The sequence below is a fragment of the Lagenorhynchus albirostris genome, chromosome 2, assembly GCF_949774975.1.
Source record: "Lagenorhynchus albirostris chromosome 2, mLagAlb1.1, whole genome shotgun sequence".
NCBI classification, from domain to species: Eukaryota; Metazoa; Chordata; class Mammalia; order Artiodactyla; family Delphinidae; genus Lagenorhynchus; species Lagenorhynchus albirostris.
The window spans coordinates 168,592,149-168,617,436 of NC_083096.1; the positions used below are offsets into that span (position 1 = coordinate 168,592,149).

Genomic DNA, 25,288 nt, shown 5'->3' on the forward strand with positions numbered 1-25,288 from the left:
GATGAGCCTGGGGAGAGGAGTTTTGGTGGAGTTAGACTGGAGGGGGCTGAAGGTTCAGAGAAAGCACATGTGGAAACTGCTAGGTGTCCACTGAAGTCTGTCTCCCCACCTTCTGCTGCGATGGAGGTTTGAGCTAGGCTGGGAGAGATTACATCTCCCAACCTCCTCTGTGGCTCGGTGAGGTCCCGTGACCACGTTTTTTCCAGTGGACCATGCCCAGGAGCGACGGGTGCCACTTCTGCCTACCTTGTTTAAAACATATTGCTGCCCTGGGTCTTCTGTCTCTCCCCTTCCTGCAGGCTAGAGCGCAGACAAAACTGCAACTCAGCTTCAACCAAGCAGACAAGGAGCATGGAGGCTGGTGAGACAAAACGGAAGGAACCCGGGTCCCTGAATCTCCAAGTGGATCAGAGCTACCCTGCTTACCTGGACTGCTCACCCCTGGACTCTTACATGAGAGAGCAATGCACTTCTGTGTTCTTTAAGCCACCGAACAGTGGGCCCTTTTGTTACAGCAGCTTTACTCTCACCTTCAATAACACATGCTCAACAAATGCTGCAATTATTATATATGCCACTACAGTAGAGAGGCAACACTTACTCTCCCAGGTGGCTGGATCACACGGACAGCCTTGGAAAAGAGGAAACCACTCCACAGATGTGAAGGAGTCTTTAACAAGGGCTGGCAGGATACCCATCTGGCTCAGCATGGCACGGAGCTGCCCCGGGCGCTTGCATTTGAAGTGCTTACCTGCCTGGTTGGTGGTGATGTTCACAGAGGCGAACTGCGGTGAGAAGGGGCTCTGGTCGGTGACGCCATTCACGGCCTGGATCTCAAAGGTGTACTGGGTGTGGGCCAGCAGGTCACTGATGTAAATGCGAGGCTCGGTCAGGCCCAGCTGGCGGGGTGCGTACTGTACGTTGTCCCCACAGCGGGTGCAGGCGCCCCGGCCCGAGCCACAGCTCTTGCAGATGATGTTGTAGACAAGATCCTCACGGCCTCCTGAGTCCCGGGGCGGGCTCCACTCTAGCATAAGTGAGGTCTCGTTGACACTGGAGATCACGGCCTGGGGTGCGGAGGGGATGGCTGGGGAGGTGGAGAGGTGTCGGTCAGTGGGGGCTCTGGGGGTACGTTCCCCAAGAGATCCCTCTGTGCCCACTGCCCTGGCTCCAGCTTAGGCCTCCCACAAGGTTTCCTCCAAATCCTTTCTCCTCTCCACTCAACAGACAGGCTTCTAGAATATAACTTGCATCCTGGTACACACATCTGCTTAAACCTTTCTCCCTGGACTCCACCCTCCTTGGTGTTCCTCGCTAGGGATAGTCTTTTTGTGTTGGGGATTATATCCACTCAATACCTACTTCCCCCTTTTCCTTATAACCCAATTTTATTCAGGGTGGCAACTACCTCCAGCTAAAGACTATATTTCCCAGCCTCTTGTGATTAAGTGCTGGCCACTGATATACAGAAATTGCTGGTTAGGACTTTTTTTTTTAAGAAAAGAGACAGCTGCAGCATGTCCTTTTGTCCCTTTCATTCTTTCTGCTGCTGAGCATGTGTGTGATGGCTGGAGCTTCAGCAGCAATGTTGGACTATGATGTGACCTGAAGGGTAGAAACCACATGCTATGGATGGAGGAGCAGAAGAAAGTGCTGGGTCTCAGGGAAGTTCATGGATTTACCACACTACCCCCAGGGCTGCCTATCTTTGGGTTTCTATTATGTGAGAGAATAAATCCTTATGGTTTAAGCCACTGGGGTCAACTCTCTGCTACTTGCAGCTGACTGCCATTCCTGTCTGATACAGGGTTGTGACATTGCCCCCATAGTCACCCTGTTCTTGGAGAATCTTGGCTTGTGATTCAGGCAGCTGCTGCCAGGAAAGAACACTAGGAAGCCTTTTCTACCACAGACACCACCTGTGTTGGTTCTTCTTCTGCCAACTTCCCATTCTCTGTCCCTTTGTGAATCAAGACCTTGACTTCATACTCCACGTGACTTAGCAGAAGGGGATAAGGAGCCAGATGCCAGCTCTGTGGTGTCTGCATGTTGGCAGCATGACTACCCCAGGATGGTCCTTTCCAGCCAGTTTTCCATTTCCCCTCCCACCAAGTAACTGGCTGCTCCTCACTTAGGAAACTATAGCCGGAGAGCCACCCAACCCTCGCTCTGAGCTTTTCAGCAGGGACTCGGGACTCGGTCAGGCGTCGCCCTTCTGGGGCCCTGGTCGTACTTGTGCAGGGCATGTCCAGGGGGTCCAGGTCTGCTCTGTAGTAGCCATTGCGGCAGACGCAGTTGGTGGCCCCTTCTGAAGTGGTCCGGCTGTTGATGGGACAGTGGGTACAGGCCTCATCCCCTTGGTTGGCCTTGAAGGTTCCAGATGGGCAACCTGGAGAGAAGACAAGGAGAGTCACTGGGGAAACCATATGAGGACTCAGGCCACAGGCTTGGAAGGACGGTGCAGCATCACGGAGTGGCCACACAGGATCACAGAGCAGCCACACAGTGTCACTGATGGGGAGCCCCATCTCCTGAAGCTCTTGGGGGTCTCCAGGCCCCAACATGGCAGTCCTAGCTGCGCCCAGAAGGTTTCAGGCTACCTGGTTTCTTGTCTCTGAAGCTATCTATGGGTTCAGCTGGTGCCCCAAGCAATCATCCTTTGTCTACTCCAGGTTGGCTGTGCTACAGCTTCTAGGACCAATCCTGACTTAGTCTGAAGGCTCTGCAGAGGTCTAGGGCAGTGCTCATGGCCCAGTCTTGTTTACTAATGGCTGGCTGGGCTCTGACTTAGTCTGAAGGCTCTACAGAGGTCTAGGGCAGTGCTCATGGCCCAGTCTTGTTTACTAATGGCTGGCTGGGCTCTGATTCTTGTAACTAGATTCCTGGGTTCCCGATGATTGTGATGATTACAGTAAAGAAAAGTCCTAGCACAGCACGGGGCATGTAGAGAGGTGATGTGGTAGAGCAGGAAAGGACGCTGGCTTTGGAAGCAGACAGACCTGGGTCTGCTGCTTTGGCCTTTTTCTAGCTGTGTGGCCCAGACAAGTGGCTTAACCATTCTGAGACTTGGTTTTTTATTAGGAAAACTATGATGTTAAGACCCATTTCTGCAGTCTATTGTGAGCACTTGGCATAAGTGTGTAAGGCACATGGCATGAGGTCTTGCAAGGTACAGGTGCCCAGGGAATAGGAGCTGTTATTAGAGCAGGTGTTTGATCAATTTACTGAGATAAAGAGGGCTTGCAGTACCAGGGACAGCCTGGGGAGGGCAGTATTTACACTTGGTGGGCATTTAGCAATCTGGGCTCTCCCAGGGGCTTTGGCCTTCTTCCCTGCTCTGGGGGGATGCTCAGGATTTGGATTCAGGCTCTAAAGCTCAGGGCTTAGGGTGACCACTCCTGTGTGGGCCTATGTGCAAATCCACCCTTCCCTTCCTCCTGGCCCTGGGTTGGGAATCAGGAGGCCTGGGGTGTAGGCCCTGCCCCTTTCTTGGCCTTCTTCTGCTTACTGGGGTTCATAATCACAGCTCTGTTGTGGTGCCTCAGGTGGGGGATCAAGCAAGGGGTAAGTGAGAGGTGGAGAGGGAAGGGCTTTCCAATGGACAAGTTCCTCCTTGGGATGAAATGTGGCTGAATTGTCCACAGGCCGGGGGCTCTCACCTGGATTGCATTCCATGTTCATGTGCTGTGTGACCTTTGGCAAGAAACTCCACCTCTCTGAGTGTTAGTTTCCTCATGTAAATGGCTCACACAGATTTCCCGAAATCATTTTTTCAGGCCCAGTCTTCAAGCTTATCTTGCAAGTCCAAGTCTTAGCAACTCACCCTCCTCCCAACTCCTCAACCAGCTCCAGCCTCAGAGATGCTGCCCTCCTCGGTCTTACATGACTTGCGTTCAGGGTACTTTACCTCCCTGCCATAATTATTCATCAAGGGGATCTCTTGGCCATGCCCTCGGCTCCCCCAGGATCGGAGCCTTGTCTGAACCACAGCTCCTTTCCCTGTGCCTAGCATAGACCTGGCACTGAGCAGCGCTCCATAAATACTTCCTGAAGCCGCCTGCTGAAGTGGAAGGAGCTTGGGCTTTGGGGATCACTTAAGTAGAAAGGCAGTGAGGAACGGTGGTTAGTGTGCAAGCTGCCTAGCAAATCCCATCCTAGCAATCTGTCCCTGCCATCTGGCCTTGAGCAAGTCACTTAAGTTGTTCCCTCATCTGTAAAATGGGGACAATAGTACCTACCTCCTAGCGTTGTTATGAGGATTACATTGGTTATTCAGGCAAAACTGCCTAAACAATTCCTGGCATTATTAAACTGTATCTGGTTCACGTACCAGTCTGCTGGGTGACCTCAGAAAGGTAGTTCAACCTCTCTGAGCTACAGTTTTCTCATCGGTAAGAGAGCATCTACCCCATAGAGTAGCCATGAGGATTGTATGTGATGAACAGGGCCTGGCCCAGGGTCAGGCAGGGGTTGCAGTTACAATCTCAGGGAAGTCCCAGTAAATAAGCCAAGGACAGTTCCCCCTAGGGTGCTAGAAAACAGAATTCCCCCACCCCCCTGGGGCCCTACTTTGCCTGCTTTTTGGAGGGAGTTTCCAGAAGGTGGCACCCTTCCTAACCCTGCAGCCCTGGCTGATGCCACCCTGACCAGGCCCTGCCAGGATCTCAGAGAAGATCTCGGCTTCAGCCCAGTCCTTAAGGAGCCGCCAGACAAGGAAAAGACAGTACTTTGATGCAACCAACCAGGCTATGGTGACACCAAAGAGGAGGATGGCAGTGAGTGCCTCGGGCATCCATCGTACAGAAACCAGGGCTCAGAGTGTAAATATGGACTGGACAACATTTATTGAGTACTTAGTAAATGCTGGCACTGTTCTAAGGACTTAACCCATAGTAACTCATCGATGCCTCACCCAGCCCTATGACAGAGGTAACGTTGTCACCCTCATTTTCTGATGGGGGAAAGAAAGCATAGAGGTGAAGCAACTTTCCGAGGATGTGGGCTTACGGTGGCAGAGCTGGGATTTGATCCCGGGTGGTCGGACTGCAGAGGCCACTTCCCTAACCACCACACTCTTCTGCCTTTAGGAGACTTGCATTGGGCCAACAGTCCATGAGTGCCGGGCAGGGACTGGCAGCTTCTGCTCCGGGCGCCTGTCCAGGGCTCTCTGCACTCTGCCGTGCTGGCCCTGGAACCCCGGAGTCCTCCTGCCTGCCCTCTCTCTTAGGCACCCACCTCTCCCTGCTGGCTGGACGAAGGGGCAGCCCACCATCTCGGCACTGTCTAGTTAAGACACACAGGCTGCAGCCCTGGCTCTAGTTGAGCGGTTGACCTCTCTGAGCCTCAGTTTCTTCTGCTGTAGAATGGGGACACAGGGATCCTGTGAGGGTCTAGGACTATCCTGATAGATGCCAGAAGCTTTTGGTCCCAAGACTGGGATCCTCCTGGCTCCCTCTCAGGCGAGAGCCTGCCCAGCTTAGCACGCCTCTTCCATCTGCTGGCGGTTCCGCGGGCCTGGCTGGTGGGTGGCTGCCCACTCTCCCCTCCACGCTGTTCCAGCCCCTCCATCTGGACCACCTTCCCGACTGTCCTCTCCCATCGCCATGTCTTGGCCCCTCTTTGACTCCCCAGGCTGCCTCTTTCCACTAGCTGTACTGCCTGGCCACCACTCGGCCCTCCCACCGGGCATTCTACGCTTTCTGTATCTTCTGTAGCTTTGTGCTTCATAAAACCCGCTCTTCTGTCTTGAGAAGTGGTGTCGCTTTCCACCCGGTCACCAGGAACCCTGGGTGCCTCGTCCTTCCCCTTACCCCCTGCAGCCCATCAATTACCAGGTCTTTCCTCCTCAGCAGGGCCCAGTCCTGGCTCTTCTTTGCGGCCCTCCCACCCCCGTGGGCATCCAGAAAGCTCCTCCCACCCACTCCTCAGCCTCTCACGGCCATCTGGCCTCCTCCTGCCCACGCTCCAGGGCCGGCTTTCTAAAGCACAAACCTTTCTGTGTCATTTAAAAATCCACAATGGTATACAATGGAATACTATTCGGTCATAAAAAGGAATGGAGTACTGATACATGCTACAACATGGATGAACCTTGAAAACACTCTGTGCTTCATGAAAAAAGCCAGACACTAAGGCCACATAGTGTACGCTTCCATTTACATGAAAATGTCGAGACTAGGCACATCTACAGAGACAGAAAGTAGATTAGTGGTTGCCAGGGGCTGGGGAGAGCAGGGAATGGGGACTGGCTGCTAATGGGTACGGGGTTTCTTTCTGAGGTGATGAAAATGTTCTAAAGTTGACTGTGGTGATGGTTACACAATTCTGTGAAAACACTAAAAATCACTTAATTGTATAATTTAAATAGGTGAATTGTATGGTATGTGAGTTATACCACAATAAAACTGCTACTTAAGAAAAATCCACAAGAGCTCCCTAAATTCCTCCGGGTACTCAGGACCCCAAGGCTGGCACCTGCCCCCTCTCAGTGCCCACCACCCCAAGCCTTGTGCCTGATGCTCCACAGTCAACCACATATGGTGCCACCCAGGCTCACACACACACCTCCGGCCTGTGTCTCTCCTGCCCTGACTACCTGGAATGCCCTCCCTTTGTCATCAGGCAAACGCGTACACCCCTTTAAGACAGTGAAGGTACACCCCCTTCCAGGAAGTCTTCCCTCAGCCCCCACAAAGGGTTGAGGTTCCCATTTTAATTACTTACAAATCTGTAATTATCTGGCTGGACTGTAAACTGTGAATACGAGGTCAGGTACCTAGTGAGTGATGGATGGGTGTAGTGAGAGCTGGGAGTATCCAGCTCAGCTACCTTGTTTGACATTTGAGGCAACTGAGGTCCAGAGACGAGCAGACACACATGGCTCTTTACCAGCAGAGGCAGATTCTGATCCCAGGTGTACTGAGTGACTAGGGTGTGCCAGGGACTCAGCTCCCATCAGCCACCTCTTCTCCCACAAAGAGGGGTCCGGGGCAGCTCCCCCTCCACGTCGCCCAGGGGCCCAGGGGTCACGCTGCTCTAGCTTCTCAGCTGGGAAGGCACCCCGTCCTGCCAACACCTGAGTCTCCTGTACAGAAGTGGTAAGAAAACAATGAGAGCTGCAGTCACAGACTTGGGTGGCTGCACCTCTGACAGGTGTGTGGGCTCAGACAGGTCTCCCGCCCTCTCTGAGACTCAGTCTCCTCCTCCGGAAAGGTCGCTGATGATACTTGCGTGGTGTAGATGCAGTGAGAGCCTCTGAATGGGTAGCCTGCTCCACCTCTGCCTCCCCGCCAATCCTCCGCAGTGGTTGGAGTGATCTGACGAGAATGAATCAGAGCTCAAACTCACCAGGGGCTCCCTGCATACTTAGAATGAATGCACACACCTAGCCCTGCAAGGGCGGCTCTGGGGTCTTCCTGACCCTTCCTGCCACTCCCCTCAGTCTTAGTCTCTGTTTCCTTCATTGAGCCTCATCACAATTTGTAATTGTATTAGAAAACAATTACGTCTGTCTTGTGTGCCATCTGTCTTCACCCTGCACTGGAAGTACCTGGAGAGGAAAAGAAGAACCGGGTTTGTCTGGTTCTCATTGGTTCCCTAGCTCCTGGCAGAGTAGTGGGAACATAGCAGGTGCTCAATATACATTTGCTGAGTGAACGAATATACCCCTTATAGGGTTTTGTGAGAATCAGATGAGAAAGTGGGGTAGAAAATACTTGGCCAAGTAAATGCCAGGTTGTTACCGCTGTTATCATGTCAATTTCACCAGGCTGCATTGATGCTCAGATCCCTCTCCACCTCTCAATGTTCTCCCCACGGGTCCTCCCGTCAGCCTGTCCACCAGGGTGACCAAGTTGTCCCCAGTTTTCAAGCTGGAAGTTCTGCATCCCAGAAATGCCCTCAGTCCCAGACAACCCTCCTGAATGCTTCTCAGCCCCATCTGTCACCTCTCTCTTCTGTTGGCAGTTCTCTGGATGCCCTGGCTGCATACGCACTGTTCTCCGTGCCTGAATGTCCTTCTCTCCCATCCTCCTGCCCTGCTGGATTGGTGAATCTGACATGTGCACCTCTGGGAGGCCTGCCCTCCACTCTCTACAGCACACAACTCAGACTCCATGGACGGCTGTGTGCTGGTAAATGGCTGGGGAGGGGGGGAAAGCCCTGATTTGTTGTGTTTGCCAATTTCTATGGTGAAAATGCTCCCATCAGGGCAAATTTCATGCTACCAATCTAAGATAACTGAATACTGAGTTGGGAAGAAATGCCCAGAGTCAGTTCTTGTGATCCAAGCCACCAAAAAACAGCCCATCCTACCACTGGACCTCACCCATATGTAACCACCCACTAGTTGGTGAACCCTGGTTTAAGTAGGGGCTGGGGCTTTAATCTCTACACCCTGAGCACCTAGTACAGGGTATGGCACATAGTAGGTGCTCAGTTAATTCAGTTTGTCGAACGAAGGCAGGTCTGTCTTCCTAACTGGACAGTGAACAACTTGAGGGCAGGAGCTGTGGGTTTGATAAGTTAACATACATAAAATGCTTAGAACATACAGCAAGCGCTATATAAATGTTAGGTATTATTACTCACCCAGCATGCAAGGACAATAAAAATTCCCACTTATTATGTGCTTTCCGGGTGCCAAGCCCAGTGCAAGTGATTTACATGGGTTCTCTCACTAAATCCACATGACCACCCACGGAAGTAGGTACCATTATCACCCCCATTTTACAGATGATGAAAGTGAGGCTCAGAGGGGATGAAGTGAATGCCTCAAGGTCACGCAGCTACTAAATGGCAGAATTGAGGTTTGACTCCAGGTCTTTGTGGTTCCAGGACACAAAATTATCAAGTTGCTGAGTGGAGACACAAGTGGAGACCATCTTGTCAGGGCTACTTAGGGGACAGGGCTTGCTGGGGTCACTCAGCAAGGTGGAGCCAAAGCCTGGGCCCCAAACCCAGGACCTGGAGCCAAAGCAGCCAACCAGCACCTGCCTTCTGCAGACGCCCAGAGCCCTCAGCCAGGCAACCGAAGGCAGGGATGGCAGTCGGCTGGGAGGAGGAGAGAGGATTACGGGGAAACAGATTTTCTCCTGGCCTTCCCCCTGGGCTCCGGGGATAGGTGATAATTGACCGAATGAGCCATGAGTCAGGCCGAGGCAGGGCTCCATCTGGCCCTGGCACGGCGGGGCTGCTAATTGGCACCGGGTGATCCTCGAAGCCTCCTTGGCTGGCCTGCGGCTGTGCTCCCCCTTCGCTTCCCAGAGACTCCGGATTAAGCCCCAGAATGCCTGGTGCCACAGTGGACTCAGATGTTGTCAGGCCCAGTGTGCCAGGCCTCCAGGGTGGGCAAGGAGTTTCTCTCTCTTCCTGGGGGGCCCTGTAGACCAGAGGGCTCTGTCTGTGGCTCTGAGTAGAGGCAGGCTCACTCCCACTCCCGAGAACTTGATGAAGTTGAACCTGGGTATGAACTGTGTAGCTGGCTGCCAGGGCGGAATACCAAGCCTGCCTCTTGCTAACAGTGTGACTCTGGGTAAGTCACCTCACTCTCTGTGCCTTGGCTTCCTTGTCTATATAATGGGGGGAATGATGACACTGCTCTTATATTTGCTGGGAAGATTACACGAGTTAATTCACAGAAGGCACTTGCAGTAGTGCCTGCCTGGTTCATATCAAGGGCTATGCAAGTGTTTCCTTTTACTATATACATTCTTTCTTGGCCCACCACTTGCTCTGTGCTAAGACCTGGGGATAGAGAGACAAAGAAGTAGTCCCTGCCCTCAGGAGTGTGGGTCCAGTTGGGGAGATGGTGAGTTATGAATTTATTCAAGAGGTGCTTATTAAGCCCCTATTGTGTACTAGGCACTGAGTCATGCAGACAAAAGGCCCAGGCCCTGCCTGTTAGAGGCTACACCTAAGCAAGAGTCTGGGACGCCTGTCTTCAACCAGGGCTGACTGTTGGCCACTGCGGGCGGAGGGGCCAGGGAGTGGTCCTGGGCTCAGCAGTGCCAGGTTTGAAGGGCAGCTGGCTTACTTTCCTGCCTTGGGATCTCCAGGTAGTATTGGATGTGGGTCGGGGAGAGGAGTTCGGACAGAGAAAAGAGTCCTAGGCCCAGAGGGGGGAGGCCAGGGCTCGGCTGCCCCCTCAGCCCCTTGCTCTGTGAGTCCAGGCCACTTCCTGCCTCCTTTGGCTGTGGCTGGGACCATCTCTGTGGCCTCTTCCAGGCTCGGGACTCTGGCTGTGGACAGGGTCAGGCACCCAGCCCTGGGCCCTGCCTTCTCCTTGAACTGTGGAAGAACTGATCTGTGTGTTTTTAGGGGCTTATGCTGAGCGTTTGTCAGGGCTGAGCTTGTGGTGTTCTTGTGGCTGAGTGGGTGGGGTTTTGGGGTCTCCCTCATGCAAAGTGTCTTTTGCATTTTGCACGCTTCCTGCTTTTGCTGCTGAAGTTAAGCCAGTGGAGTCAGTACCCCTGAGCTGGGCTGGGCAAGGGTGCTGATCTGTGCCAGGGGCAAAGCCACACTGGAAGCAGGCGACAAGCTCCTGGGCTGGAAAGAGGAGCTTCTGATCACCGAGTGTCTACATGAGCCTGCTGGTGCTGGGCCAGGAGCTTCCGGAGCCCATAACCTCATCAGTCCTCATAATCACCCTGTGCGATAGGAGGTGTTATTCCCATTTTAGAGATTGGGAAACTGAGGCTCACAGAAAGGAAGTGCCTCGTCGTAAGTCACTCAGAGACATAGGGGCAGAGCCTGTGTCCCCACAGTCCACACTCTCACATTGCTTCCGAGGCCCTCAGTGTTCCAGCTTGATGAAGGGGGCCCCTCCCTGACCAGCCCTTCCTCCCTCAAGGGGGCCCTGCCCTTCCAGGTTAAGTCCAGGAAGTGCCTCAGGGTCATCCCCTTGCTGTGGCAGCTCCTACTGGGACCACCCAGGGGATGTCAGTCATCCTGTCCCCCTCCCCCACATGCCCAGGCTCCCCCCACTTGCCCCTGCTGGGACCCGGGCTCTGTGGATCCCTGCCAGCAGCTGGCAGGACGACAGAAGTCAGAAGGCAGGAGCTGTGTTAACACGCCTCCTCTTTGCCTGAGAGGGGAACCCAGGGCTTCCCCCAAGCCAGCCTCCATGCAGCCGGCTGCTAAGTCCTTTCCCTGCTCAAGACCCTTCAGTGGCTCCCTTGTGCCTGTGGCGCGTCCCGCCCACTTCAGCCTCCCCGTCAGGGTCCACCTCGCCGGCCTCAGCTCCCACAGCCTCCCAGCCATGCCTTGGGCTCGGGTCACAGGAGGCAGCTTCCGGCTCCCCAACGGGCTGTGCTCGGTGTCACCTCTGCCTGCTACGCGGTCCCAGCTCCAGCCTGGCTAACTCCTCTTCGCCCTTCACATCTCAGCTCCAGCTCCTTTGGGTCCTTCTCCTGGGATGCCACCCTCTCCAGGGCCGGGTTTAGGGCCTCCCTTCTGTGCTCCTGAAGCCCCTCGCCTCTGCTCCTGCATGATGATACAGGTGTGACTGCCCCTGCACAAGGCCCTGAGCCCGGCGGCAGTGGCTGCCCATAGCGTCTGGCACCTCTCAGCCCTGGGGTCTGGCTGAGAGGTGGTGGACAGGGGGTCTCAGGAAGTGTTTGTGGACTGACTGACTGAGTCTGAGAAAGGTGGAATCTTGTGCTTAAGGTCACCCAGCTTGTGTGCGGACTGGAGACTGTGTTCTAGGCCTCTGGACCATGTCAGAGACTCCAGGGCTCATCTGGGGCCCCCAGTAGCGGGCTCTCTTCTTGGCATTTGGTTAACGTCCGTCTCCCCGCCTCCCACTATCCCACCTGCCCAAGTGTGAGCTCCATGAGGGCAGCCCCCGTGCCTGCTCTGTTCACTGCCTGGTACAGAGCAGGCCCTCTGTAACACCTCACTCGACAGCAGGCTAGAAGGCCCCAAGGTGCGGAGGGGCGAGCTCACAGACGCCTGCGGGAGCCAGACCCTGAACCCCACGGCCGTGAAGGTGGGTTAAGGGCGATTTACTCCCGGCTCGCCAGCCCCTGGATACTACGTCAGGCCCCCAGTCCCGGCTCTGGCCCACCTCCCTTCCTGCCATCCTCACGGTGGGGGCTGAGGGCTCCCGCCCGCCCAGCAGGCAGCCCCATTCCTCCAATTTCCTCCCAATTAATCAAGCTCTGAACTTTTTAATTATCTGCCTGCAGGGTGACTCCCCACTACGGTGAAGCAATTAAGGACGTTTCTAAGTGTGGTGTGTCTGCCGGCAGGCAGCTCTGACCAGACCCTGATGGAAGAGGTGAGCGGAGAGGGGGACAGGAGTGCCCTCAGGTCATGGGGCTACTGGAGGCCGTCCTGGGTTCCTGACCAGGGCTATTCCAGGGATCTGGGGCCGCACTGTCCAGGGTACGCCCACCCCCCTGCCGCCACCTCTGTTCACGCGACGGCTCTTTCTCTTCAGCTGGAATCTGGCTTCCCAGATTCCAGACAGTTACCACGTGCCAGGCGCTGGGTTACGTACACGCTTTGCAATTCTACTGCATCCTCACCTTGACCCTGGGAGTAGGAAGTATAATTATCAGAGGAAACAGAGGCTCAAAAACATTAGGCAACTCCAGAGATGCAGCTGGGATTTGAAGCCAGTTCCGAGTCTACATCCACTTCATCAACTGTCTCTGTCTCTTTTTTTTTTTTTTTGCGGTACACGGGCCTCTCACTGCCGTGGCCTCTCCCGTTGCGGAGCACAGGCTCCGGACGCGCAGGCTCAGCGGCCATGGCTCACGGGCCCAGCCGCTCCGCGGCATGTGGGATGCTCCCGGACCGGGTCACGAACCCGCGTCTCCTGCATCGGCAGGCGGACTCTAAACCACTGCGCCACCAGGGAAGCCCCCATCAACTGTCTCTTAAAGAACAGCATGGCCTGTGGAAGTGCCCTGGAACACTGAGGAAGCAGGGTGGGGTGAGGTTGGGGTGTGTGTGTCGGGGGTGGGTCAAGGAGAGGCTGTGCAGGAGATGCCAGCGAGCTTGAGAGCTGCTGAAGAACACAGGCTCTCCATAGTCCGGGTGGCCGGTGGGAGAGGGCACTGCAGGCAGAGGGGCAGCCAGTGCAAAGGCACGGAGGCCTGAAGTAGTATGGTGCGTGTGCGTGTGCGTGTGTGTGTGTGCGTGTAGCTGCAAATAGTTCAGGGTCGCTGAAGCATGAAGTTCAAGTCTGGGAGAGGTGGGAGATAAGCTTGGAGAAGCAGGTGGGGTCTGGGTCACTGGAAGTCAGAAGGACCTTCACGATCTTCTGGTCCAAGCTCCTCATTTTATGACTACAGAATACATGACCCAGACAGGGACAGTGACTTGCCTAAGGTCACACAGCAAGTTAGTGGCTGATGGAGCTGGGGCTGCAGCCCAGGAGTCCTGATACCCAGACTGGAAGGGAAGAAAGAGGGGCAGAGGAGCAGTAGCTGTCAGCTCACTGCAGTAGCCTCCCGACTGGTTTCCTGGCTTTCGCCCTTGCCCTCCGACCTCCCCACTCTCCCCTGGCTGCAGCCTGCTCTCAACACACCAGCCAGAGGGATCCTGGAGAACAGGAATCAGCGGTGTGTTGCTTCTCTGCTCCAAGCCCTTCCGCAGCTCCCACCTCACCTGGAGTAAAAAACAATAGCCTACAAAGCCCCCTTTACCTCTCTGGTTAAATCCATCCCTAGGCCTTTTATTCTTCTTGTTGTAACTGTATCTCTTTTACGTCTCTGAACTCACTCCTAGAAGCCTCCCTGTCTACCCCACTGCAGCCACACTAGCTTCCTGGCTGTCCTGGAGTATATCAGGCCTCCTCTAGCCTCAGGGCCTTTGTACGTGAGGTTCCCTTGCCTGGTTCAAGTCCTAGCTGAGCTACTTCTTCACTACATCCCTCTCTGAGCCTCACATCTCTCATCTATAATTGGGGTTAATGTTGTACTCCCCACCTTCCTCCCCAGGCTAACATGGGATCCTAGTGAGAAAATGGGGAACAAATAAAGCTCCACAAAAGCCCTCCCTCCAGCTCGAGGCTGTCACTGCAACAGGGCTTGGACAGGTCTTCACTGGGTCCTTGAGAAAACAGCCCCACAGACGAGCAGTGGGCTCCAGGCCCCCAGACCTTAAGCTGGATCAACATGGCGGAGCTTCCCAGCCTCAGGACTCACACAGGCTGGAGAAGCGAGTGTTAAATCATAATCACGATGTGCCCGAGGGGAAGCCGGATGTGCTCGGAGAGCTTGACACATCTGGCAGGGCAGGCCTGAGTCCCCCGGCACATCTGGCTGCTGTATTGACAGGTGGTGTAGTAGGTCACTGAGGAAGGGCCTGTCAGGCCGGGTCCTCATGCCATGAGTGGGGGTGATGGCCGGATGGAGCTGGGAGCATCTCCCAAGCTGCCTGCAGGCCATAGCCCCCCCCCCTTGTGGATCCCTGCTTCAGACCATCCACTGGACTTTGGTGTTGTGTTCTGAGAGGCCGGCTTAGGACCTAGAACCTGGGCCGCCAGATTCCAAAATCCCTGCATCATCCTGTTGGCGCCAGCCGCCCCTACTGGGGCTTTGGGAGCCTGGGAAAGCCCCCTCTCCTCTCCAGCTGGGGGGGGGGTGCATTTTCAGGGTCACCTCATGGAGCCCTTCCCCTTATATGGGATCCAGAAACGTGGTCATCAGCTCCACCTGAGGGACCCCCTGGGCTCCTACCTCCTCCCACCTGCCCCAAGAAAGCCATGGTCATTAATAAAGGACACAATTAGCTGTCAGTGGAGAACATGTCTGGAATTTTTTACCTGCTCTGCGAGCTCGGTTAAGGCAACAAACCCCAGGACCCCCCGGGAAGCAGCTGCCACACACCTTTCAGGGGCCCCTTTGCCCGGGCCCAGGTCAGGAGGGGGCCTGTGACTTTTGCGGTGTGGGCTCCGCAGGCCTGGGCCTGTGCACGGCTGTGTTTTCCAGGCCAGTGGAGAAAGTGACAGAGTAAGAGAGATTTCCTGGCAGAAGTTGTTTTTTTCAACCCAACAGGCAATACAATTCAATGTAATTTCCTCCCCCTTCCTGTGTCGACTTAAGAGTCTTTGAGCTTGAAGGACTTGAGAGAAAGGAGTTAGTTCAGTCTCTCATTTTACAGCTGGGGAAACTGAGGCCCCGGGAGGGGAAGTGACCTTGTTCGTGGCAGAGGGAAATGTACACGTGCTTCTCTTTTGGGTTCTGTACGCATCCCCTCGCTCGCTGAACACAATTAGAGTCTGCAGCCAGGGTCCAAAGGAACATCTTTGAAGTCCCTAATGGTCACTGTTCACACTCCACCGTGTCCTGACCACGTGCTGGGGCCGGAGGGCACAGTGGTGAGCGAGGAAGATGCAGTCCCCGCCCTCATGGAGCTGAGGGTCTAGTGAGAGCAACAGAGGGAAAGAAGCAGTGGACAAACACAAATACTCTACTCGATTTGCGATGGCCACGAAGGAGACAGCGGGGGCTGAGGCAGGACCACAGCGGGTCACCTTAGGGAGTGTGGTCAGGAAAGGCCTTTCTGAAAGGTAGCATTTAAAAGGCAATCCCTGAGGAGAAGAATGAGCGGGAACAGTATTTGCAAAGATGGTACAAACTCAGGACCTCGGCTCCTCTCCATGTAATGAGGTAAGAGCAGGACATCACCAAGTACCTGACACCCATTTGCTTGGCCCCAGCTGTCTCTGATCCCAGACAGACACCACTATGTCTGCGAACACACCTGCTGCCTGGGCACTTTTGTCCTAAGAATGCCATGAGGTCAGGATTTGTCACCCCTGTTCTGCAGATGAGAAAATAAGGCTCAGAGCAATGAACTGCCTTCCCCAGGACACACGGACACCAAGTTCAGGAGCCTGGGCCTCCAACACCTGCCCCTCTCTCTCTCTCTGCCCTTCTGGGTGCTTTCCAGAACTACTGCTTCCCCCCAGTAACCCAGAAGACTGGTCTGCTCAAGCCCTGGCGGCCTGTGACTTGGATGCTAAAGAAAACCTCACTCAAGAGGTCCCAGCGTCTGGTGCCTCAAGGAGAAGGGATTAAGAAACACAAACAGGGAGAAGGGGAGCTTGCCCACATTCACACTGAGACTCCTGGGTTGGGGAGCCTGCAGTCGCTCTCCCTCCTAGGGGTACAGAAATCGTTGCCCCTCTCCCGTCGGCTTCTGGGGAGCAGGAGTGAGCCTCAGCGAACCCAAGCCATAAATCAAATGCACAAGATGTGGCTTGGCAGCCATCCAGTGAAAAAGATCTGGGGGTTTGAGTTGACCACAAGCCAAAGCTGCTGAAAAAGCCAATGTGGTCTTAGGCTGTAAGAGCAGAAGGAGAGTGACAGCCCAGCATCCTCCCTGCTGCTCAGGCAGGGTCCGTTTTGAGCTCCACGTTTTAAGGAGGTCCAATGAGTGAGAGTGGACAGGATATCTGAGGCGTCCAGCTGGTTTTCTGTCTGCAGTCCCTTTTGGATGGTGCTGGAGGGGCTGGGAGTAGAGTCCCAGGTTCAAACTCTCCAGGCAGCATTTTCTAGGCACCCAGCAGAGTTCTGGAGCCTGACTTGCCCTGGAGCATCCCCTTGCCTGGATCTCTGGGAAGTAATGCGTTCTCTCCTTAACTCGCTCAGCTTCTACCTCCATGTCCTAGCCCTCCTGTATACTGGGGATTTGAGATCACGTGTGTGGTCTCACCATGGCCTGCCCTCAATTAAGGACAGACTTATTCAGTAAAAAAAGCCCAACATTCTAAGTAATGACCTTGTGCCCAGCCCTCTGTTGGGCACTAGGCACAGAGTGGAATAAGACAGTCCCTAGCCTTGATGATCACTGGCTAGAAGGGGGGAGTGATTATGATCAGTTAGGATATCAAAGCAGACTTTCCAGAGGAAGGGCCAGTTGAATTGCGTATTAAAGGATACGTAGGAGTCCGTCAGGGCCAGAAGAGATGAAGGACCTTCCAGGCAGATGAACAGTGTGTGCAAAGGCATGGAGGGGCGAGGAGGGCAGGGTGGCTGGAGCATGGGCTGCGTGGGAGAAAGGTGGGGACACAACACAAGAAAGGTGACAATGGCTGTATGTGGTCACTGACGGAGCCTGGGTTTTTATTCTCTAAAAGCAGGGAAGCCAGTGGTGGTCCTGTGCCAGTGCTCAAATGGTCGCTGTGTGCCCTCAGTCCTTCCCTCCCACCTTCCTGCCCGGGCCCTCGCCTCCTCGCACTGCAGCCCTCCTGCTCTGGCCTCAGCTGACCCACTCCCCTGTCTCCACTCTGACCCATCTCCTCTCTGTTTTCCTTAGTTCTCGAACCTTTCCTCCTTTGCTGAAACCAGTTCCACCTCTTCCATCATTAAAAATGAACTGAGCTATTAACAACGACCATTCATACCGTCTATTGTGCAGCTATTATGTGGCAGGCTGACGGCTTCACGGAAGTTATGGGGGCGGGACTGTGCACCTCTGTGGTTAGGGGCACAGGCTCTGGAGTCAGGGTCCAACTGGCTTGAACCCTGGCTCTACCACTGACTTTGGGCAGGTTACCTAACTTTTCTTTGTGCCTCAGTGTCCTCATCTGGAAAATGGGTCTATCAATAGGACTTACCTTGTAGGGAAAATTCAGAGTTAATACTGCAGAGTGTACATTCATCAACAATTCTTACAGCAATCCTACAAGGCAGGTACTAGTGACATTCCCATTTATAGAGAAGACAGTTAAGGTTTTGTGAGGATAACTAATCCACCCACAGCCAGTAACAGCGCTGAGAGGGGAGCAGTGGAGCACTACCTCTGAGTCCAAAGACGAGGTGTCTCATGGCCTCACCTCTTCCAGGCTGGGACCTGGGCTGGGCCCAGGAACCCAAGATTCAATGGCCTCCCAGCCTGGTGGGGAAGATGTCCAAGTAAATAGGCAGTTTCCAAACAGCGTGACCAGTGCCAGGGGACGTGTGGGGTGGGGGGAGGAGTGCTGGGCCTGGGAGCCCAGAGGAGAGGACCTTAACACTCTTGTTTCCTGGAGGTGTAAACACTTGAGCTGTCTTGGAAGATAAAGAAGGACAAGGCAAAAGAATGCAAAAAGGGGGCATGCTGGGCAGAGAGGGAATAACCCATGCAGAGGTGTGGAGATATGAGACCTGCAGCTGGAACCCTGAGCCTGTGAGTGCAGGGGTAAAGGATATGAAATTGGACAGGCAGGCAGGGGCAGACAGCCGTGAGCCTACCACCCATGCCCCGTGCCCACTGCCTGCAGGTCAAGTAGCTCTGCCTACGGCTTGACAGCCTGTGAACCCACAGAGAATCAGGAAGAAGCCTGCTCAGTCTCTGGACTGGAACATTCCTGGCTCATAAAGTCCCCCATGGCAGAGCAGGGACCTGGGGAGACTAGCCTGCTCACTAGGGCCCTTCAAGGCTAACTGATCCCAAACCTTCCCAAAAATAGATGGCTTCCTTAAGAGTTACTTTAAAACACTCCTATCCCCAAAGCTTACAAAACTCCCACACCTTTTCAATTTTAACGGGTCAAAAGCTGAAAATTATGAGCCAACAGCAAGATCTGCAGAACAAGTGATCTTCGGCTATAGCAGCCGGTACACTTCATGACAAACGCCCAGACGCGGTCATTTCAGAGTGAGCACCTTTAAAGCGCACTTCGACCTTCCTCTAAATGTCTCCTTTATTTGAACAGTGTGTTTACGGGGCCTGGAGCTGCTGTCCCCACCTTGTGCTTTGGTTTTGTAAAAGAGAAGGAAACTGAGAGAGACGGACATCAAAGCAGGGGATGATGACAACCCTCTAATCTCATAAACTCTCCTCTTATCTCAGTCCTTATAAAAACGGGGAGGCCTGGTTGTCACGAAAAGCAGCTCTGAAAACTCATAAACTTGACAAGCCCTTAGTTCTAGCACCCAGAGGGAAGGACTCTAATCCTTGAGAAAACTGGAGATGAAGAGAGGGGAGGCAACTTCTGGGGAAGGGCAGCCTGCAGAGAAGGCCCACGCTGTCACCAAGTGAGGGTTTGAGAGCACAGCTTCCTAACTTACTTTGACCTCAAGGCAACCCAGTTGGAGAGAGTCTCCTTGGTTACAAGAGAGGCCAGAACTACTATTTTAACATCTGTAATCTTCTGATAAATAACAGCTCACACTTAGCGCTTACTCCGGGCCAGGTACTATTTTAAGTACCTTATGTGGATTAATTTATATAATCTCAAGTTATACTATAATTATCCTCATTTACAGGGGATAAGGCAGAGGGGTAAGTCTCTTGCCAAACATCACTGATTCAGTGAGTGGCAGAGCAGGGATTTAAACTGAGATGGAAGCCATCTGCTTTCCCTCACCCACTGCTAGCTCATCAAGGGGTCGGGCTCCAGGCTGGGTGGAGCCTGGCTCATGTCCGTCATCTCCTCTCCTCCCATTACAACATCCTGATCAACTCCTGGCCCTGTTTCACAGCCGAGGAAGGTGAGGCTCAGAGTGGTCGATTGTCCCGGCCAAGAGCACGCAGCAGGGGGATCACAGAGCTGGGATCCATCTCACCCCCGCTGCCTGGCTCCAGGGCCTGGGCACCTTGCACTGAGATTGGACTCAGCCTCCAGATCTGACCAGACTTAGAGTCTCAAGGGACTGGGATCAGTCAGGGTCCCGAGGATCAGAATCCGGTGGCCCCAGGCTGCAGCCTTCGTTTACTCTGCCGGGCTTGGAGCCCCTTCCTGAACCTGAGGGCTCTGAAGCCCTGTCTGGCTTTGTCTTCTCAGAGAGGCAGTACAGTGTAGTGGTTAGCTCCCGAGCTTAACCCAGATGGACCACTTCTAGCTGGGTGACCTCGGAAAAGTCACATAACATCTCTGCAGTTAGTTCTGTCATCTGCAAAATGGGTATAATAATGCTACCTCCCTCCTAGGGTTGTTGAAACGATGGTTAATATACATACAGCACTTAGAACACTGCCACACGTGCAGTAAGTGCTCAATAAATATTAGATATTATTATTACTGTGGTCTGCTCTCTCTGGGGATGTGCCCTGCACCCTGGACCCTGCTGCCAAACCAAACAGCCTCTGTCCATCCCTAAAGCCCCTTGCATTACAGACTGCTGCCTGGCCTGGCCAACCTCCCAGCTGCCCAGGCCTCCTGTCAGCCCCGTCTCTGTAGAGAAAGCAGCACTCTGGGTTCAAATCCCAGCCCCAACTCTTCCTGGCTGAGGTCTCTAGGCACAGAAGCACATCTCTCTGAGTCTTTGTTCTCTTGTATGTAAAACAAGGATTATAACCCCTGTTTTAATAACACAGACGTTACAGTGGGGACTTAGACAGACCTGGGTCTCTGCTTCCTGCTCTCTGCATGACCTTAGAAATGTTAACAATGACAGCTTTACTGATGCTATACACAGAAAATCCTAATGATGCTACCAGAAAACTACTAGAGCTAATCAATGAATTTGGTAAAGTAGCAGGATACAAAATTAATGCACAGAAATCTCTGGCATTCTTATACACTAATGATGAAAAATCTGAAAGTGAAATTAAGAAAACACTCCCATTTACCATTGCAACAAAAAGAATAAAGTATCTAGGAATAAACCTACCTAAGGAGACAAAAGACCTGTATGCAGAAAATTATAAGACACTGATGAAAGAAATTAAAGATGATACAAATAGATGGAGAGATATACCATGTTCTTGGATTGGAAGAATCAACATTGTGAAAATGACTCTACTACCCAAAGCAATCTACAGATTCAATGCAATCCCTATCAAACTACCACTGGCATTTTTTACAGAACTAGAACAAAAAATTTCACAATTTGTATGGAAACACAGAAGACCCCAAATAGCCAAAGCAATCTTTTTTTTTCCTCTTGTTTTTTTTTTTTTTTTTTTTGGCCACACAGCATGGCACGTGTGATCTTAGATCCTGACTAAGGATTGAACCTGCGCCCTCTGAATGGGAAGCGCGGAGCCTTAACCTCTGGACCGCCAGGGGAGTCCCCAAAGCAATCTTGAGAAAGAAAAATGGAGCTGGAGGAATCAGGCTCCCTGACTTCAGACTATACTACAAAGCTACAGTAATCAAGACAGTATGGTACTGGCATAAAAACAGAAATATAGATCAATGGAACAGGATAGAAAGCCCAGAGATAAACCCACGCACATATGGTCACCTTATCTTTGATAAAGGAGGCAAGAATACAGAGTGGAGAAAAGACAGCCTCTTCAGTAAGTGGTGCTGGGAAAACTGGACAGGTACATGTAAAAGTATGAATTTAGAACACTCCCTAACACCATACACAAAAATAAACTCAAAATGGATAAAAGACCTAAATGTAAGGCCAGACACTATCAAACTCTTAGAGGAAAACATAGGCAGAACACTCTATGACATAAATCACAGCAAGATCCTTTTTGACCCACCTCCTAGAGAAATGGAAATAAAAACAAACATAAACAAATGGGACCTAATGAAACTTAAAAGCTTTTGCACAGCAAAGGAAACCATAAACAAGACGAAAAGACAACCCTCAGAATGGGAGAAAATATTTGCAAATGAAGCAACTGACAAAGGATTAATCTCCAAAATTTACAAGCAGCTCATGCAGCTCAATATCAAAAAAACAAACAACCCAATCCAAAAATGGGCAGAAGACCTAAATAGACATTTCTTCAAAGAAGATATGCAGATTGCCAACAAACACATGAAAGAATGCTCAACATCATTAATCATTAGAGAAATGCAAATCAAAACTGCAATGAGATATCATCTCACACCAGTCAGAATGACCATCATCAAAAAATCTAGAAACAATAAATGCTGGAGAGGGTGTGGAGAAAAGGGAACACTCTTGCACTGTTGGTGGGAATGTAAATTGATATAGCCACTATGGAGAACAGTATGGAGGTTCCTTAAAAACTACAAATAGAACTACCATACGACCCAGCAATCCCACTACTGGGCATATACCCTGAGGAAACCATAATTCAAACAGTCATGTACCAAAATGTTCATTGCAGCTCTATTTACAATAGCCAGGACATGGAAGCAACCTAAATGTCCATCAACAGATGAATGGATAAAGAAGATGTGGCACATATATACAATGGAATATTACTCAGCCATAAAAAGAAATTGAGTTATTTGTAGTGAGGTGGATGGACATGGAGTCTGTCATACAGAGTGAAGTAAGTCAGAAGGAGAAAAACAAATACCGTATGCTAACACATATATATGGAATCTAAGAAAAAAAAATGTCATGAAGAGCCTAGGGGTAGGATGGGAATAAAGACACAGACCTACTAGAGCATGGACTTGAGGATATGGGGAGGGGGAAGGGTAAGCTGTGACGAAGTGAGAGAGTGGCATGGACATATATACACTACCAAACGTAGGGTGGATAGCTAGTGGGAAGCAGCCGCATGGCACAGGGAGATCAGCTAGGTGGTTTGTGACCACCTAGAGGGGTGGGATAGGGAGGGTGGGAGGGAGGGAGACGCAAGAGGGAAGAGATATGGGAACATATGTATGTGTATAACTGATTCACTTTGTTGTAAAGCAGAAACTAACACACCATTGTAAAGCAATTATACTCCAATAAAGATGTTAAAAAAAAAAAAAGAAATGTTGCTTGCATTACAGATCCCTCCTAGTAAGGATCATTCATTCAACAGACATGAAGCCCTACTATGTGCCAGGCATTGTTCTAGCTGCTGGGGACACAGCAGCAAATGAGACAAGCTAGGTCCCTACTTGTAGAGCTTACAATCAGATGAGGAATATGAATAATAAACAAGTTATCAAATAAGTACAGGGTGATGTGCTGGAGGGTGCTGAGTTGGGGGACAACTCTAGCTGGGGTGGTCAGGGAGGGCTTCTCTGAGGAGGTGACATGTGAGCTGAGACCTGAAGGACATGAAGGAGTTGGTTATGGAGAGAGCATAGGGAAGGGGATTCCGGGCAGAGGGAACAGCATGTGCAAAAGCCCTTCCTCAGGAGTAAATAAAGAAGCCTAGTGTGTCTGAGGAGTGCAGAGGCCCTTGTGGCCGGAGAGGTGTGAACAAGGGGAAAAGAGTGGGAGACTGAGCCTCAGGCCCGTGGACGCAGAAAGTAGATGGGAAACCCATGGAGGGTGTTCGGCAGGGCTGTGAAATGGCCTGTGATTTGAACAGGCAGACGTGATGGTGGCTGGACAGGGTGGTGACAGTGAGGGTGGAGAGAGGAGGTTGGATTTAATGAGGACCTGCCAGCAGTTTCTTCTGCCCCCCGTAGAGCTGTGCATGAACATGAGGGGTGAGAGCCTTCTGCTTCTGCGAAGGAGTAACAGTGTTTCCTTCCGAGTATTTCACTGTTTCAGCAGCGCCTTCTCCCCAAGGACTCTCAATCAGCGAGCTGACTGCCCATCGAGAGCCCGTAATTATTAGGCTTTTGGGACAGGTGCCCGGTGGGCTGGCAGCACCTCCTCTGTGGGCCGTGTGGAGCCCATGGCCATGCTGCTCCTTGGCAGAAAGTTGAAAGGGAAAAAACCTGCTCCGGGCAGCTCCCTGCTCCACTTTTAGGGTCCTCCTGTTGCCCTCACCCAGCCCCAGGCATGTGGCTCCCCGAGCTGCCCCAAGGCCCCGTAGGACGCCTGCTCAGGGTCTCAGATCTTGCCCAGCTCCTGGCATCTGCCCTCTGCCCTAGCTGCGTCTCGTTCCCTCTGAACTCAGCTCACGCTGGGAGAGGTCAAGGATGCGTCTTTGCCAGGGAGTCAAAATGTACACTGCACCTGCGTGCACCAAAGCAGGCTCCCTCCTGGAAGACACGAGGCCTTCATCCCGGGAGTTCATCAAATGGGGACGGTTCAGGCAGCGTGTCGGGGAGGGGAGGTGGACTGTGGGGCCGACAGGGCACCGGGCTGCTGTTCATACCTCCCATGGTCTCCTGCCGCTCCCGCCTTCAAGACTGACCCACCTGCTCCTGAAATCAGCCTGTAAGTCGCAACTTTCCAGAACAACCTGCTTCTGTTTCCTAAGCGTGGCCACGGGTGCACCTCACGACAGCCCGTGATGGGGTGTGATTATTATCCCCCTCGTGACGATGAGGAAAGCGAGGCTCAGAGAAGGATGTGACTGCCCAGGGCCAAACGGATGCCTGGGCCAAAGTCTCCACTTCCAGCTTTGAGTCGAGCATGGTCTCCTTGGCACCAGGCCCTCTCTGCCACCCGGATTCCCTCCTGCTCTACAAGGACAGAAGTGACAGCAGAGGGCTCTGGTTAAGATTGGAGGGATAACCGACAAGGCCATTAGTGGGTAGTGACAGACAGGAATGGACAGCAAAGCGCACGTCTTAGGTGAGCTTTAAAACGGACCATGACATCCACTGAGAAATGACATGGCCACTCAGGTGATTTAGGCACTAACCCCTGCCATTTGTCTACTAATACCATGATTAGAGCCTGGCGCATTGCTCTAAGGTTCATTCATTCATTTGTTTGTTTATTCACCCATTCATTCCACAGACACTGACTGAGAACCTGCTATGTCGCAGGCACCCCGCCGGGACAGAAAGTTGTCAGATACAGTCCCTGCCCTTGGTAACTGCTACCCAGTAGTACAGCTCTGTCTCTTCCACTGGACTGGGAGCTTCTCAAGTGGTTAAGAGAGTGGCCTTGGGAGTCAGACCACATCCTGGCTGTGTGACCTTCGGCAACTTACTTCACCTCTCTGTAGCTCGGTTTCCCCAGATGACAAATGGGGGTAATAACAACGCCTACCACCAAGGTCACTGTCGGGGGTAAATGAGTTAATATGTATAAAGTGCTTAGAAAGGTGAGTCTACACAGAGTTAATGCTTAGCTCTGTCCTTCCACGTTCTTAAGAACGTGTAGGATTTCCCAAGCGAGCTCTTACTGTCCTGATGGGAACTGCTGGGTTTTGTTTCTAACAATCATGTCCCAGGCTCCCTCCTCTTTTAAGCATCCTGGCAGAGAGTATGCAAAATGCACTTGTCAGGAGCTATCTGTCGAGAGTGTCTTTGCACTTGTGCTTAAATAGTCATCATTATTCCTTCAATAAGGATTTTTTGAATGCCAGGCACTGTTCTAGGGCTTTTAGCCACATCATCTTATTTAGTTGCTACAACATCCTGATAAGGTTGACACCATTTCCCCTGTTTTGCAGAGGAAAAAACAGGCTTAGAGAGGCTGCATGACCGACCATCCACCCACCCATCCATCCATCCACCCATCCATCCATCCATCCATCCAAGATTTTCTGAGTACCTACTATGAGCCAGGCAGTCCCTGTGCCAGGACTAGGTTCAAGTTCCAGCTGGTAACAAAAGACACCCAGT

The 25,288-nt window shown here is 52.5% G+C and overlaps 1 protein-coding gene across 1 annotated transcript in view; it reads right to left on the reverse strand.

Annotated features, from left to right (window-relative positions):
- EPHB2 (EPH receptor B2) overlaps positions 1-25,288 on the reverse strand; it is a 136,576-nt gene that overhangs the window by 39,692 nt on the left and 71,596 nt on the right. The window contains exons 6-7 of the mRNA XM_060141961.1: positions 2,234-2,389; positions 752-1,087 (exon numbers count right to left, since the gene is read on the reverse strand). Of these exons, the coding sequence (XP_059997944.1) occupies positions 752-1,087; positions 2,234-2,389 (492 nt within the window). The remainder of the gene's footprint in view (positions 1-751; positions 1,088-2,233; positions 2,390-25,288) is intronic.